The sequence below is a fragment of the Octopus bimaculoides genome, chromosome 24, assembly GCF_046866305.1.
Source record: "Octopus bimaculoides isolate indiv1 chromosome 24, ASM4686630v1, whole genome shotgun sequence".
NCBI classification, from domain to species: domain Eukaryota; kingdom Metazoa; phylum Mollusca; class Cephalopoda; order Octopoda; family Octopodidae; genus Octopus; species Octopus bimaculoides.
In genome coordinates, this window is record NC_142951.1 from 13721522 (window position 1) to 13740453 (window position 18932).

An 18932-nucleotide genomic window follows, 5' to 3' on the forward strand; every position below is an offset into this window, starting at 1 on the left:
TATATATATATATATATATATATACACGCGCGCGTGCATTCTTATATTTGTTTAACGCTTCATTTCCCATTTTTTCAGCTAAATGGAATAAAAAAGATCTCACTTGGAACGTTTCTCGCTATCATGCATATTTAGACATCGATCTTCAAATGTAAGTAATATATTCTTCATTGCTATTTTATAACCTTGTATATCATTGTTCTCTACAACAGTGCTTCTCAAACTATCTGATGTGGCGTACCGGAAGTTTTTTTTTTTTTTCCAATGTGCCAGGCACCAGTAATATTTCTTGGTAATATTAATTTATACCGGAAAAAATATATATAATAAGTATAGTAAAAGTTAGTGAGTACTACGCTCCATCTGCCAGCTGATAAGTTGTTTACTGCAGTGCATAAGGTGAAATTACTGAAATTATGCTATTGTTTCTTATTATTCTGGAAACTCGCCGCGCACCGGCAGCAGATGGCTCTCGGACCGGCACCGGTCCGCGGACCACCACTTTGAGTTTCACTGCTCTACAACGTCCTTTTATCATCATCATCAGGTCGGCTGAGTTGCCCGGATCATTGCAAGTCTTCCACGCCAAATGTCCCGGTCGAGCAATGTGACATGAATATCTGACTTGGATTTTCGACACACTGGTGTTTCACGAGCTGAAATAATTCAGCTGTGCATGCCACGATTACAGATGGTAACGGTAGTTCTACAACTGACCTTTGACAGTTTGTTGTCTGTTCATCTGCTCAGCATCTGGTGATTTTCGCCATTGATTCAATAAGTTCTTTTGCCAAAATAGTTCACATCTACTATGCATATATATATATATATATATATATATATATATATATGTATATATATATATATATATAAGGATAAAATTTTAGTAAAGTTTTTATCAGTTACCAGCATATGGAAAATACCATTTAAGGTGAAAAATATAAATACAATTATAAATAAGAGTAAATAGAAAAACTATCTTTGCCAATATGCTGAAAAGAAGACGCTAAATAGTCTAACGACAAAATATTTTTACTTATCTTATTGGTGTAATAACATAAGTGAAAATATTAAGTGCCAGTTACGCACTGGGGTCGTTGTAATCGACTTAATCCCTTTGTCTGTCCTTGTTTGTCCCCTCTATGTTTAGGGTAACGTGTCCAGTTTCCAGTAACCGGAATCCTGTCCACTAAACCTATCTAAGTCGAGCTTACAGGTCACAAATTTGTGATCCGTGTAGCTGGCGATATAAAATAATGGACAACTAACGCTATCTTTATCCGCTAGCCTGATGAAAACTCTGTCTAAGTAAGATCTGGAAGACCCGACGCTGTTAGTCCCTGTCCACATTGGAGGCATTCGGGAAATCCATTCTATGCCTGTCAGTCAACTGGAAACGTCTGAGTAGGTTAATGAGGTGTAAATTTCCTTTTTTATTTACATAAGAGCCAACACAATCCACACGTGCATCTAGGATCGTGTTAAAGTCACCTACTAGCACTAAAGTGCGCGACATGCCTAGGAAAGCCTCTAGACGTCTGGAATAGTCTGACTGTCCAATGTCATTCGGCGCATAGACAGTGACCAGTCTGAAGGCACTACCGTTGCTGCGATTTACGTCACGGACGACCGCAGTTCCCCCTCCTCCTCTAGGTTGGCATAGAGATGCGTATATCTCGTAACCATCGAAGAGAAGCAAGAAAGCCTACGGCCCGGTCAGTCTGGTTTCGCTGGTGACTATAATATCCAAGTTCCATGACCGGAGATTGTTGAGCAATATCGTTGCTTCCAATTCGATCGTATGCCACGTACATTTATGCTGCCCAGCTTGAGGGAGAACATGGAAAAGGTAAGATAAAAAAGTTACTTACATTAGAGTCTTCTGGGTGGGGTAGGTATATCCTCACTTCTCAAAGTGACTTGTGGGATGTCCTTAATTAAATTTCTATACAAGTGTCTTGTGAACGCTAATTCTTTTCTACTCTAGGCCAAGGCCCGAAATTTTTGGAGGGTGAGGGCAGTCGATTAGATCGACCCCAGTACGTAACTGGTACTTAATTTATCGACCCCGAAAGGATGAGAGGCAAAGTCGACCTCGGCGGAATTTGAAATCAGAACGTAAAGACAGACGAAATACCGCTAAGCATTTCGCCCGGCGTGCTAACGTTTCTTATTTCGTTTGGAAAAATATTTTTTAAATCGTTGTGTTATTGTCAATATACATGATTTGCGAATGCGATTTGGCAGCTTTTTATGGAGCTATGCGGGGATTATTTTGTGTGAGTTCAGGTAGGTTTGTATTTTTTGTGCTGTTGGCAGTGAGGTTAATAACGCTGTTTGGGGGTTGTGGTGCTGGTGATGGTGCTGGTGCTGGTGCTGGTTGTGTAAGTGTAGTAGATGTGCATGCGGGTGGTTGTGTGTCTGCGGTGCAGTGGGGTGCTGGGAAAGGGTTCTTTCGTTTTCTTTTTTTTTTTTGTGGGGACCTCCTTCCACTCGATGTTGGTAGCAGCCGGGTCTGCAGCTGAGATAGGGTAATCCTTAGTGCTTTGGGTATCCTTTATAGTACTGGCGTTCGTGGGTGAGTAGTCTGGATGCGCACCCTCCTCCGCTGACGCCTCCTTAGTTTTTACTGCTGGGGTTGGGCTTGCTGTGGGTTTTGCCGATTCATCTGCGCTCAGCTCGGCTTTGGCCTGATCGTCAGATGCTGAAGAGGTCTGTGTCTTGATCTGTGATAGTCTCGCTGAGATCTGCCGTGGTTGTGCGTTTGGTGGAGGGTGGCTCATTACTACGGATTTCAGTGGGCACGTAACCCTCATATGTCCCTTCTGCCCACATTTGTAACATATGGGTCTGCGTCTCTCCACCACAACGCGCGTAGCTCACCCATCGTGAAGTTTGATTTGGTCGGGCAGAGCTTCAAGGTCTTGTTGCATATCTTAAACTATTAATTCTATGCCTTGACCTCTTCAGTTTTGTTGGTGGAGTTTGGTAACTGGTAGGATATTTATGTTATTTTCCAGGTCCAGCAGGACAGCCGCCACCACCCATACGACGTCTATCTCTGGGGGTACCTCTACAATTTTTATTCTTAATGTTCGTCTTCCCAAATAAGTTGGTAGTAGCACTCGTTCGGTTGTTTTTAATGTCACTGTGGAATGTTCTTTGATTTCATCTTCTGAAGCGAATCTTACCTCCAAAGCGTCAATTTTTTTACCCCTTGCCGCACAGGTGATCCTGCCTCAAATGGGATGTAGACCTTTTTCGATTAGTTCTTTGGAGACGTATTCTATTTTCTTGTTTTTAAAGAGATAGTTTTGTATATGATCGTTTTACGCAAGCTGTATTGTGTGATTTTGCAGAGGGAGGGGGGCGTTAGGCTGAAATTGGTGCCATCTCTTTGTAGTAGGCATTTGTATTTTTCAATTCTTCTATGCTAAGGTTTAGCTTCACTTGATTAAATTTTACTGCCGACGCGAAACCGCGGCTGTTGCTGTTCGTGGTTTTCGGGTATTTATCATCAGAGTGACTGGGATTGGTGGCGTTAGTACTTGAGATAATTGTATTTTCTTTCGTAACAACTGTGTTCTCATCCCCCTCTCTCATTCTCTCTCTCTCTCTCTCTCTCTTTCTCTCTCTCTCTCTCTCTCTCCCTCCCTCCTTCTCTCTCTCTCTCCTTCTCTCTGTCTCCACAACAGAGAGGCAAGAAAGCCTCCTCGTACAATCCAGATAGAGGGGCGTAGTCTTCATTCAGCCTTAATTCCATATTACAGAAAGAAATCTGCGGGTCGAGAAACGCTGGTTTCTCTATCATACTAATGGGGTGGCAAATCGCCCCCAAAGGAGTGAACCTTCCAAGTTCGGAGAAACTTCAACCGCCAAACGGGCTCGGTTTCAAGGAACAGCAAGAGTACACAAAATTTCACAAGTTTCGATGCAAACAACAGAGTAATACAGCGAGCACAAATTAACACGTCCGTTCGTCAAGAAATTGTCGAAACCTCATACGTCGTCTATCGACAGGAAGATCCATGATATATTACACACGCTCACACATATACGGCCCCTTAGCGCAGTAGCAATTTAACATTCCATATACACACACACACACACACACACATACACACACACACACACACACACACACGCACACATATATATATATATATATATATATATATATATATATATATATATATATATATATATATATATATATAAAATTAAAACATTAGGGTATAAAATTGGATATTAACTGATATCAATTTAATACCAGGGAACAAGCACATTAAAAGAAACAAGGAGATTCAGAAAAAAATCTGAGATCTCAAAAGATTATGGTATATGTATATATAAAGGAGATCACTAGGTGGACTGTTAATGTGCTAGAAGAAGATCACATGTAATGTGTCTACTAAGACCGAATTGTTCTCAAATGAAATTCAGCGAAGTAACAAAATGAATGCGGGCAGGACAAGTAAAAATTACATAAATATATACAAAATTATCCGCGAACTAGTTTCGAAATTAACATTTTCTTACCGAAAATATCTGTTTCTCATCAGTATGGACCGTTAAGTAAATATAATTCTCAGAATCGTATACTAGTTGTTCCCCACGAATGAAGCACGTGCCGAGGTCTTGTATACATTTAGAAAAAAATATACCAATTTTTATACAAAAAAGTGTGTAACACTTGAAATTTCAAAAAAGGACGAAAGGAATGAACTTTACATATTTCAGAAGGATTAACTTTACAATTTATAGGAAGGACAGTATATATTTTATTACTATTTTTAATTTTTTTAATATTTCTAATGTCTTAATATTATATATATATATACCGTTGGTTCTTAATTCATCTCTGAAGAGCGGAATTACTGATAATAAGCTGATCTTTGGATCACTTTGTGATTATAGTAATATTCGCGAAACGATCGTAAGATATTTAACTCTTTATATTTTAGACTTTACAATATTCATGCTTAATTACGCATAAATTTTTATACGCATTTATATTTACACGTATATTTATCTACATTCAGATTTTTATACATATTGATATTTATATTTCGTATATTTATATTTTAAATTTTAAATTTATTATGTTGCCGCGTCATATTGGATGTATGTCTTTCGAAATATTAAATATTGATTTCCTGAGTATATTATTGATAAGTTTATGAATTTATTAATAATATAAAAGCACATATATATATATATATATATATATATATATATATATATATTCTATTATACCTTTACATTTGTATATTTTAAAGAATAATTTACAGACAACAAACATGTGACTTATAAATTACAGGGAGACCATCAAGAAGGCATTTCAGTATTGGTCAAACGTGACAAATCTAACCTTCAAACACACCCCGTTAGAAGAACCGGATATCGACATACAATTCATAAGAGAAGAACATGGAGACGGAAATCCTTTTGACGGCAGAGGTAAGGCTTTCTTTCAAATGTTCCGCAAATGCATACATACAGGCTTTTCGGGATAAAAAAAGGAAAGTTTGCATAAACGGGAAAAAAAATGCAGTATCCCATCCCAAAAAGCATTTTGAAAAATCGAAAAGTATCAACTAGATTATGACTGGGAGATAATACCCAGAGTACATAGAGTCACTCAAAGTAGCCGCACTCAGTTTCCACCACGATCTCAAGACAGCTCCCGAGCTTGACACATGCATTATTCGCTGTGTCCTTCGGAAGCTCTTCGAATACCTCCTTGATCTGGGTCACCAGATCGGCCTGGGTGTTACAGGCAGAACGGTTGGTGTCTTTCTCAACCACGCCCCTCTTATAGTAATCTATGGCATTACAATTGAAGGAAATTGGGAGACCAGAAATTGGGGCTGGTGAAATGGTAGAAATTCTCCGACGGCCACTTATCATATGGCCTTCTAGTAACAACTCTCTCCAGTCAGGATTGACCACGTGTATATGTGCGTGTGTGTGTGTGTGTGTGTGTGTGTGTTAAGGTGGCTGTTCGTAATTTACAACCGAAAGGCAACAAGTATAGTCGTCACTAATGTGACGGAGGGTGCTACTCAACACCAGTATTGCTACAAATAAGAGTTGTTTTGACTCTTCTTTCTAGCAATGTCAGTGCTCACTAACACCCTCTATCACTTTAGCGACGACTATACTTAATGTCTATATATATATATATATATATATATATATATATATATATATATATATATATATATATACAAATTTAGTAAATGGAGTAAAACGCATATGTTAAATGAATTCTTATGACATTCGGTTAAAATGTCTTACGGTTAAGCTGGTTCCTATGTATTTCCCTGACGAGAAGATTACATCCTTATCAACATCACCTATTCCTTTGGAAGGTACAAGTTGTAATCTTCGAAACATATGTTGGAAATAAAAGAATTCATTTAACATATGCGCTTTACTCCATTTACTAAATTTGTATATTTACTCAATTACCCAAAATAACAAGGAGTTTCTACCTCATAAACAGGAGTGACACCACAGTCATTTTGTGATCTTTGCTACCCTGGTATCTATTAACCAATTTATTTTGTCGGAGTTAATTATTAACTTAGAGAAAATAAATACATATAATAATATATATATATATATATACATACATAAATGAAACATTCAAACACTGAGATTTGAAATAAGATATTACTACTGTTCATATCATCTGTGTATAAATTATAAATTTGACGGTATCACCAGCAGTGACATATATGGATCGCAGTTATAATAGCTTTAAATAGCTATGAATTCTAAATTTGCACGAAGCGTAATGATGCTTAACAAGCATCTACCTGCTAGAAATAAGAGCTAAGTCTTAAATTAATCCACCGTAGCGCACCAAGATAACAGAGAAAAACAGTATGCGAGGAAAACAGAAAGAATTAAAACATTTAACAGCACAAATAAAAATATTGTGCAATTAGGGATATCCAGAAACCAGGTTTCGGCTTTTGGGTATTTAGCCCTGAACCTCTTCAGTGTGGCTTACCGGTTAAAATCCGTGACTGTCACGTTAGACTCTGACTGTGCAACTGGTTTTGTTTTGCGCCAAAAACAGAGCACATGGTGCATAAACATTTATAAATGAAACATTCAAATACTGAGATTTGAAATAAGATGTTACTACTGTTCATATCATCTGTGGATAAATTCTAAATATATGTATATATATATATATTAAGCTTTTAAATTAATCCACCGTATCGCACCAAGATAACAGATATGTGTGTGTGTGTGTGTGTGTGTGTGTGTGTGTGTGCGTGCGCGCGTGTATGTATATATATATACACACACATATATATATATGTGTATATATATATATATGTGTGTGTGTGTGTGTGTGTGTGTGTGTGTGTGTGTGTGTGTGTGTGTGTGTGTTGTTACAGAGTAAATCACGAAAAAATAATTTGCGAAGATATTATTGACTCTGTTATTATCTAGTGTAACAATTTTAAAATGATGATAGCAGAATCAATAATATAGGCGATTGCAGCCCCCCTCCCCCCCAAAAAAAAGCATTAGATAGCTGAAGGATTACAATTAACTGAAGGACATACTAAGTATGTCTATCTGCTGGAAATAACGGTAGACATACTTAGTATGTCCTTTGATTAATTTTAATCCTTCAGCTATGTATGTATATGTATATATAGTATATATATGTATATATATGCATCTATGTATATGTATATATATATATATATATATATATATATATATATATATATATATATATATATATATAAGTATGTATATGTATAATATGTATATAGATATATATATGCATAATATATATATGTGTGCCTGTCTATGCATGTATATATATATTTTTATATATATATATATATATATATATATATATATATATATATATATATATATATATATATATATATATATATATATATATATATATATATATATACGTATAAATTGAGGATATATTCATTAAAATGATTATATCAGTGCCTAGCATATAAAAGCCACCATATCGGTAAATTTGGTTTTCAAGTATATAATTATAAAAATATAATTATAACTAAGGGCGCTGGAGGGCCAGCGCCAATACGCCTGAAGTAGATGTCAAATGTCTGCAAATCACTCTGAATGCGAGGGAATGGACAAGAAGATTTATGGAATTTCGGATAAGTCTATATCTTAAGATTTCTTGTTTTCTGTGGGTCTACTTTTACTGAAGAGTGTAAAGTAATTTTCATTACAAAACACGAAATCTTAAGATACAAAGTTATAAATCTTCTTGCAGACATTTGACATCAACTTCTAGCGCCCTTAATTATAATTATATGCTTAATTTATTTTATAATTGTATACTCTTATAATTTTTTGTAATTATATACTTTTTTATAATTTTTATAATTATATACTTAATACATGTATATATATATATATATATATATATATATATATATGTATGTATGTATATTTAGTATATATATATATATGTGTGTGTGTGTGTGTGTATATGTGTGTGTGCGTGTGTGTATGTCTGTATATAGATAGATAGATAGATAGATAGATAGATAGATAGATAGATAGATAGATAGATAGATAGATAGACAGATATTCATTCATGCATACATATATATTTTCAGAACTCATTACTGTGAATTTATATTTCCATTCAGTTATACAAATATTATTATAAGCATATTCAACAAATTAAAAGTTCATTTGTTATTCTAATATGTTTATTTAAGTTATAGACATCAACAAGCAACTAACTTTCTCATTCATTCGAAACTATTATTTCTAATAAGTAACCAAATACTTCAATACGTTTATTTTTAAGTTTGGTATTATTTTCCTTTAATAATCTGATATTAATTTACAGCAAGCTTATATTACTAAATGCCTTTCATAAAGTCGTCATTAAAACGAAGTACTGGTTCATACTTATTCTTCCATCTTTCAACTGTGCCAGATGGAAGGACTAAATACCTACTTTGTTGTTGTTGTTGTTAGCACTCCGTCGCTTACGACGTCGAGGGTTCCAGTTGATCCGATCAACGGAACAGCCTGCTCGTGAAATTAACGTGCAAGTGGCTGAGCACTCCACAGACACGTGTACCCTTAACGTAGTTCTCGGGGATATTCAGCGTGACACAGTTTGACAAGGCTGACCCTTTGAACCACAGGCACAACAGAAACAGGAAGTAAGAGTGAGAAATAGTTGTGGTGGAAGAGTACAGCAGGGTTCGCCACCATCCCCTGCCGGAGCCTTGTGGAGCTTTAGGTGTTTTCGCGCAATAAACACTCACAACGCCCGGTCTGGGAATCGAAACCGCGATCCTATGACCGCGAGTCCGCTGCCCTAACCACTGGGCCATTGCGCCTCCACAAATACCTACTTTAAGAAAACAACAAACACACACTTTACCATTTGTTGAATACTAAGATTGTTTTAGGGGTTTTGCCTTATTCGATATCAATCATATAAAATATAGGATGTGCCAGTCTTAGTCATTAATAGACATTTGGAAATAGCCTGTAGGTTTAGGGGGTCATCAGGGAAGGCTGTGCACTGTTTCAGGGGCTTCCAATCAACAGCTTTATCATTTATCATTTAAGTATATATGAGCCGGTCTAGATATGCAACTATATGCTTGAGAATATATACATAAAACAAAATGTACAAAATCTGCATGTATACATACATACATACAAAAATACCCTGTTGTTGAAATTCCAATGAATCAGCCTTGGATCTAGGTTAGAAACCGGATCTTTCTCTATTGGCAAGAAATCTTGAAATGAAACTGAATAGGCGCAGGCGTGGCTGTGTGGTTCCAGGTTCAGTCCCCCTTGGACAAGTGTCTTCTGCTATAGCGTCGGGCCGAGCAAAGCCTTGTGAGTGGATTTAGTAGATGAAAACTAAAAGAAGCCCGTCGTATATGTGTGTATGTGTGTGTGTATTTGTGTGTGTATGTTTGTATCTGTGTTTGTCCCCCACCATCGCTTGACAACCGATGTTGGTGTGTTTGTGTCCCCGTAAACTTAGCGGTTCGGCAAAGAGATCGATAGAATAAGTACTAGGCTTACAAAAAGTAATCCTGAGGACGGTTTCTTTGACTAAAGGCGGTACTCCAGCATGGCCGCAGTAAAATGACTGAAACAAGTAAAGGAGTAAAAGAATAATGACATACCTACCTACATACATACATTTTTGCAGTGCCAGTACTCATACCAACATTTGGGTTGCTTGACTGGACGCTTGAGATCCGAGCCATTGATGGGAAAACCCTAAAAATACTAAGAAGCACACATAATTTCCCCCATCAACAGTGACATAGACCGCCACTACTTAAAACGAAAACAAGGCGGCAGAGGCTTAGCATCGTTCCAAAATGCCTTTGAATGTCGCATCATATCCTTTCGGCAACATCTTTTAACAACCAAATGTCGAAATGAATCCTTTGATCAAGTTTGCATACATGAGGCTGATAACATCATAAGACTTTGAAGGCAGTTCCTTGAGCAACACTGTTTGTCTGATAACCTAGAATGCATGAACAAAGAAGTCGCACAACTCTATCGCAACATATCATCAGATGAAAGGATGAGCCTATATGAGCAGAAGGCTATGCTTGGATATGTTTGTAGAAAGCTTTGTGATGATAATAACATCGATCATCAAAGCAGTTTATCATGGACCAGTAGCAGGATTACTACTTTCCACTTTGATGGGTATGTGTTTGCAATCCAGGAAAGGAAATATCAACCAAGTACCTGATGCACAAAAGGGATAGAGATGCAGAAAAAACCGTAAAATATGACATCCGATGTAGACTTTGGGGAGTCTGAAGATATCATCCACATCATAATCAGTTGTCCAAAAATGTCATCACGGTATTATCTACCGATAAGACATGATGTTGTAGCTAGGATATTCTATAATGAAATCCGTCGGAAAGATAATCCCGAGAACAAAGAAATAAGAACCCACAATATGGTAGAAGCCATAGGTATTCATAATAAAAAGGAATACTGGTGGAATGTCCCAGTGAAGACCTCAATAAAATGTAAGCACAACAGGCCTGATATAATGATATGGGGTGGAGAAGAGAAACTGTATGCAGTTGTGCAAATTTGCTGCCCAGCAGATGTTAGCATAAAGCTGAAGATCAGTAGAAAAGAGAACGCTTATGCTGAACTATTGAGAAATCTGCAGCTACTCTATCCAGATTACAAGTTCAGGTTTATAACTGTAATTATTGGGAGCCTGGAATATGTAACACACTGCCTAAATACCAATCTTGAGAAATTAGGCTTCTCAAAACCAAAAGGAAGAAAGCTAATTCGAAGACTACAGATCCAATCCATCACTGGAACTGAAAAAAATCTGTAAAACTTTCCAGAAGTTTATCATTTAGACATATATGAGCATGTCTAGATATGCAACTATATGCATGAGAATACATACATAAAAGATACAAATCTGCACATACATACATACATACATACATACACACATACATACATACATACATACATGCATACATACAAAAATACCCTCAGAAATACCCTATTGTTGATGTTGAAATTCCAGTGAAGGAACTTTGGATCTAGGTTAGAAACCGGTTCTTTCTCTATTGGCAAAAAATCTTGAAATAAACATACAATAGGTTTCTTTCAGTTTCCGTCTACCAAACCCACCACACGAGGCTTTAGTCGGCCCGAAGACACTTACCCAAAGTGCCACGCAGTGGGACTGAACTCCGAATCATTCGGTTGAGAAGCAAGCTTCATACCACACAGCCAGTATCTTAGCTAATACAAACACACTTATGATAGCCTGCGAGAACACCTACGAATTCTAGCATTCGGCACTTTGGAGTCATATCTCTTGCTTATTGTTTTCGTTTTTAGATTTTAAACACACCTAAAGGAAGTTTTGTTAAGTAATTGCTTAGATACACTTAGGTAATCGATATTTTTCATAATCGATTTTTTTCTGATTCATTTTATCATTTATGTGAGACCGTACCATTTTTTTTTTTTTTTAGTTAATTCAGTTCAATTGAAAAACATAGGTAAGCAACGCATTGGAAGCCAAACTAGAATTTGCAGAAAAATTTTATCTGCGCGCAGGGTATGCATCGCCCCTCAGGACGCCTCTTTCTTTTTTTTCTTTTTTTTCATTCTATAATAGTTTCAAGCTTTTAGCACAAGGTCAGCAATTTTAAAGGAAGTGGATTAATCAATTTTACATAAAGCAGGTGGGAGGTAAGATGGTCAGTACATCGGACAAAATGCTTAACGGCATTTCTTTCAGGTTTTTACGTTTTCAGCTCAAATCCAATCGAGATCAACTTTGCCTTTCGTACCTTCGGATTTTTCTTTTATTCCTGTAGAAATATTTAAAAAATAGAAATATTTAGCACAAGGTCAGCAATTTTAAAGGAAGTGGATTAATCAATTTTACATAAAGGCGTGGGTGTGTGGGTTAAAACTTGCTTCCTAACCACATAGTTTTGAGTTCAGACCCACTGCGTGGGACCTTGGGCAAGTATCTTCTTCTATAGCTTCAGGCTGACTAAAGCTTTGTGAGTGGATTTGGTAGACGGAAACTGAAAGAAGTCAGACGTGTGTGTGTGTGTGTGTGTGTGTGTGTGTGTGTGTGTGTGTGCGTCTTTGTGTCTGTGTTTGTCCCTCACCACCGCTTGACTACCGGTGATGGTGTGTTTACGTCACTGTAATCTATCGGTTTTGGCAAAAGAGATCCATAGAGTTAGTACTACGCTTAACAAAACAATAAGTACTAGGGTTGATTCATTCGACTAAAATTCTTTCATTAGACTGCGGCCTAGCATCGCCGCAGTCTAATGATTGAAACACGTAAAAGATAAACGGTATATGTATACAACCGAAGTACAAATCCGTATTTATTTTGGTAAGTATGTATTTGTACTTAAATATTGTTTGTAACACTATCTCCGACCTGACTTGGTGCTTTACTATTTAACTACCTGATTCTCTTGAATACTGGAAATTATATATATATATACATATATACAATAAAACCTGTCTTTACGAGGACTCGCTTTACGAGACCCCAGGTTTACGAGTTTTATTTTTCAACCACAAGATCCAAATTTTGAACGAAGTGCAAAAGTTTCTACTACCATAACAAATGCTTCTGCGTGTTTATGAGAAATTTATAGAGAGCGAAAAAACGCTTCGAATGAAACGATTCTACACTTGTTTTTTAAAACGAAATTTACAGGTCCGTCTACGAATGCTTGTAAATCAGTAATCACGTCTACAGGTGATGGTGTGCGAGAGTCTAGTGCAAGTGAAAGTGATTCAGGAAACAATCATATTTTTTTAATTATAAATGATCTTTACATTCTTCTGTTGTTTTATTGCCATTTATTTACGAGTATAATAAATTTTATAGGTAAAATATTTTTCTGGGAACGAAACACGATTTATAACATTGCCACTATGGGTAATTATTGCTCTCTTTTACGAGTTTTTGCTTTACGAGCGGTGTCCGGGAACAAATTGACTTATATAGCGAGTCATTACTGTGTATATATATATGAAATTTACAGAAAAACAAAAGACGAAGACAGGTGTTTGAACAACAATTAAATGTATTAGTTTGACGCTCGGGTAGGTGAGAAAGTCTTTTATGTTTCGAGCCGACGCTCTTCAAAGGAAAAGAACACAAGAGATTAAACAGAGAGAGAATATAAAAACTTTTGGAGTTACCGGTCAATCATGGCGACTGGCTGGAGGTATATATATATATATATATATATATATATATATATATATATATATATATATATATATATATATATATATATATATGTATATATATACATATATATATATATATGACAAGAAAAGTAGCCAGTTAGAAAATCTCTGGAAGAAATGAAATTAGTAACCTGGTTGTTTCATACGAACCGACGTTACTACCATTTTTAGCCCAAGAGGACGCCTAGTGTGTGTGTGTGTGTGTTTATGTGTGTGTATGTGTGTGTTTGTGTGTGTGTGTGTGTTTGTGTGTGTGTGTGTGTGTGTGTGTGTGTGTGTGTGTGAATATGCTTGTGTGTGCGTGAATATGCTTGTGTGTGCGTGTCGATAACCAGCTAGAGGAGGCATGCTCTTGGCGTTAAAAATTGTAGTAAAGCCGGTTCGTACGGAGCAGCTATGCTGAAGTGGCAGCATGCGTGCATATAGATAGATAGATAGATAGATAGATAGATAGATAGATAGATAGATAGATAGATAGATCTTTTATCTTTTACTTGTTTCAGTCATCTGAATGCGGTCATGCTGGAGTATCTGCTTGAAGCGTTTTCAGTCGAACAAATCGACCCCAGTACTTTTTCCTTAATCTTGTACTTATTCTACCGCTCTCTTTTCGCCGAACCGCTAAGTTACTATGACATAAACACACCAACACCGGTTGTCAAGCGGCGGCGAGAGACAAACACAGATACAAACACACACACACACACACACACACACACACACATATACGACGGGCTACTTCCAGTTTCCGTCTACCAAATCCACTGACAAGGCTTTGGTCGGCCCGAGGCCTAGTAGAAGACACTTGGCCAAGGTGTCACGCAGTGGGGCGGAACTCAGAATCATGTAGTTGGGAAACAAGCTTCTGAGCCTTGGCATATATATATGTATGTATTTATGTATGTTTGTATGAATGTATACACACACACACACATACACACACACGCACACACACACACACACATGCACACACACACACACACACACACACACATACATACACACACACACACACATTATGGTATTCCACATGAATGCCTTCTACCGCCGCCGCCGCACCGCCACATCTTTGCTGAAACTTAAAATTCTTTTCATTTCTAATTTTTAAGGAAGCAATGCCGCTCATGCCTTTTTCCCAGGCAAGAATTCCATCTCCGGCGATGCACACTTCGATGAAGACGAAGAATGGAGTCTATACCAAAACGGAACGAATCTATTGGCCGTAGCAGTTCACGAATTTGGTCATTCGCTAGGACTGGGTCACTCTCGGTCTCCTGGTTCAGTAATGAGTCCGTTTTTTGAGGAATTCAATGAAAACTTCACCCTTCACGCGGACGATATTAAAGGCATCCAGAGTCTATACAAAAGTAAGTACTTCGTATTTTACCGTTCGTCTCTCATCAACACACTCACCATAGAGAAACCTTATACGGGTTCCCACTAAAAACAGCAAACAAATCAGACATAATTGTGTTGTGAGAAGTTTGCTTCCCAGCCACATGGTTCCTAGTTCAGTCCCATTGCCTTACACCTTCGGCTAGCTAATTCTACGACAGCCCCGGGCTGATCAAAGCCTTGTCAGTGGATTTGGTAGATGGAACCTGATATAAGGCCGTGGCGTGTGTGTGTGTGTGTGTGTGTGTGAATATGCTTGTATGTGAATATGTTTGTATGTGAATATGTTTGTATGTGCGTGTCTAACTAATGTTCTACCTTTAGTTGTATATGATATACGTTCGGTCACTAAACTTAAGTACTTTTTGATATATATTCACTTACTAAGGTTACGTATTTAGTAATTTATGATATACGTTCAATCAGTTTTTCCTACATCTACGGATACATATACTTGGTCATCTCACCAGTGTTGTATCCTGAAATCACAGGCTACTACAAGTTTAGCCACGTACTCTTTCATCCTGGCGAACGAACCGTGGTTGATTAGGCTTCGGTCAGTGTCTAAATGACATTCTATAAAGTTTTCCACGAGAAGCTTATTAGATATGAGAGGAAACAGAATAAGACCTGAATAAGGCCAGAGAATACAATGGCCAAAACCACCATGATGAGGATATAAGTCCGAATACTTCAGTGTACAATAATACTTTCCATCATAAGCATAAGGCCTGAAATTTGATGGTTGGCTAGTCAGTTGCATCAACCACAGTGCTCAACTGGTACTTTATTTATCGACCTCAAAATGATGAGAGGTAAACTCGACCTCGGCGAAATTTAAACTCGAAACATACAGACGGACGAAATGACTCTATGCGTTTTGTTCGGCGTGTCAGATTCTGCCAGATCACCACCTTCATATCAGTGTATAATGATTTCTGATTTAAGCACACGGCTAGAAATTTCACGAATGGGGCGTAGTTGATGCCATCGACCTAAGTATTTGATTGGCATTTATCGATCTCGAAGGGATAAAAGGAAAAGTTCACGTCAGCGGGATTCGAACTTAACAAGTAAAAAAGGGCCAGAAAAAATACCGCGAAGTAATTTCCCAATGCCGCCCTTTTACATATAATAATAGAATAATGAAGGCGGTGAGCTGGCAGAAAAGTTAGCACTCCGGTGAAAAAACTTAATGACATTTCGTCCGGCATTACGATCTGCGTTCAAATTCCGCCAAGGTTGAATTTGCCTTCCATCCTTTCGGAACCGATAAAATAAGTACCAGCTGATCACTGGGGTCGACTTAATAGCCTTAACCCCTCCCCCGAAATTGCTGGCCTTGTGCCAAAACTTGAAACGAATAATATGATAATGGTAAAGTAAGGCAGTAAGCTGGCAGCATCGTTAGCACACCGTCCGGACAAAATGCTTAGCGGCATTTCGTCCGTCTTTATGCTCTAAGTTCAGATTCCGCCGAGATCGACTTTGCCTTTCATCTTTTTGGGGTCGATAAAATAAGTGCCATTTGGGTCGATGTAACTGTCTTAGCCCCCTCCTGAAGCCAAAATGTGTTACCATTATGATAATGTGTGTATCAATAATAATTTCCTACGTTAAAAGTCTTTTTAAAAAATTACGAAACGTTAATACTAATTTAATCATTGTATTCATTTTATTACAACCATAGACGATCCGAGCATGGAGATTAATACGAATGTAACGTCCACTGTGACAATCTCTTCGCTCACAAACAGTCTGAATATTTCCACAATTGCCGTAACGAGCGACCCATTGGAAGATTTAAACGGCACAATAGCTGAGGTGACATCGGAAACATCGACTACTGAAGGAACGAAGAACTCACATAGGAAACGTTGCCACGGTAATACGAAGAACTGTAAATCAGACAAAAATAGACGGAAACACAAGAAACACAAGCAAAAAAGCAAGAAAGTGTCGAAGAAATCAGAGAGGAGAAACACTGGGAGTGATGAGGTTGATGGAGAGTTCAACCAAGACAACGATAACAGAACAAGTTATTCTTTACTCAGGAATGATACAGGCCATGTGAAGAAAAAGATCTGCCACCTGAAGTTTGATGCTGTAGTAGACGGTGAGTTACCTTTGCCTACAATTAACAGTAGATGCAATGTTTAAATTTACTGATAAGAAAGAATTAGGCTATACTTTGCTGATGATGAGCTTATCAATGATTAAAATGTGCTTGAGTTGTCTCCCCTGCTTGTCAAAGTTCAGACCTCTCCATCCATTTGTCTATCGACCTTCATAGTCCATTGTTCCCTTGAAGGTCGTGAGGGCGGAATCTTCAAGCACATCTTCAAGAGGGTTCTATCATAGTCAACCGTCAGTAGGTGTTCTGGTTAGACCCCCCAAACAAGACAAACTATCTCTCTCGTAGTCTAACTCTAGGCCCTTGCCTGTAAAATGTCCTGTGATTTTCTTTCTCAGATATTCTTACTGTAGTTCTGGAAATATGCATTCTCAATGCCAAGGAGCAGTCGCTCGACGCGGAACGACTCCCTGATTTCCGAGTGACGCAGCCTCTCGAGTAACGTCACTCCAGGGAAGCTTTGAAGGAACCCCATTCAGTTGAATAAAAAACACCCTGATCGCCAAATCATATAGCCTTTCGTGTAAGGTTATTGTAAGAAACCATCGGAGGAAATCCCATTCAATTTGTAATTAATTTGGATTTCGCAGTTACATCCCTTGACCAAAACGATGCATTGGTTCGAAACATGCGTCAGAGTGAGACAAGGTTGCTTATTATCACCAGAATTTTTTTAAATATATCTTGAATAAATCACGACAGAGAGCCTAGAGATTTTATTCTGGTTACATGTGGAGTTAGTTGTAATTTCTTGCTTATCTTACTCTAGGTTAGTATTCCTAAACGCTGTTCCCCGGAGCCCTACGATTCTGCAAGAGCTCTCTCGGGAGACATATATACACTAATGTTGGATTTAAGTCCACTTATAATAAAAAATAAGTCTACATTAATCTGAAGGATTACTCCATACTTTTGTAGGGTAGCTTCGAAGTCACAGACAATGCCATTCTCATCAAAGAAGAATAAAGTAATATATATAGTATATAGATAGACAGACAGACGTATACATACATGTTTGATTATGGCTGACTGATATCCTCCGAATACACACTCTCGGTGACATAACCACTGTTTTGTTTTTGTTTTTTTGTTTTTTTCTTTTTCTCTGCGATTTCTTGCCAGGACTCAATAACAAAACCTATGCGTTCCGAAACGAATATATCTATGAGGTAGCATCTTTTAACATCAAACGACGAAAAATTAGAGCCCTTTTCCGGAAAGCACCAGCCAACGTCTCTTCTGCGGTGTTCCATCCAGCCACGAAAGAATTGCTCATCTTCAAAGGTTGGTTCACTCGCTTTTTATCTTCATTTTGTTTTAGTTTACTTCTGTTAACTTTTTACAGTACTTTTTTTAATCAACGTTTTAGTTTAACGATCAACTGAATGTCGTTAAGACGTCAGCAAGCACGCGCACACACAGACACATACAAACATACACACAGATAGATAGATAGATAGATACATACATACATACATACATACATACATACATACATACATACATACATACATACATACACACACACACACACACACACATACATACATACATACATACATACATACATACATACATACATACA

General features: G+C 37.5%; 1 protein-coding gene across 1 annotated transcript in view; it reads left to right on the forward strand.

Annotated features, from left to right (window-relative positions):
• The window catches only part of LOC106876110 (collagenase 3), a 46693-nt gene that overhangs the window by 18015 nt on the left and 9746 nt on the right, over positions 1-18932 (forward strand). Inside the window, exons 4-8 of the mRNA XM_089341265.1 lie at positions 79-151; positions 5321-5460; positions 14928-15185; positions 16904-17329; positions 18470-18631. Of these exons, the coding sequence (XP_089197391.1) occupies positions 79-151; positions 5321-5460; positions 14928-15185; positions 16904-17329; positions 18470-18631 (1059 nt within the window). The remainder of the gene's footprint in view (positions 1-78; positions 152-5320; positions 5461-14927; positions 15186-16903; positions 17330-18469; positions 18632-18932) is intronic.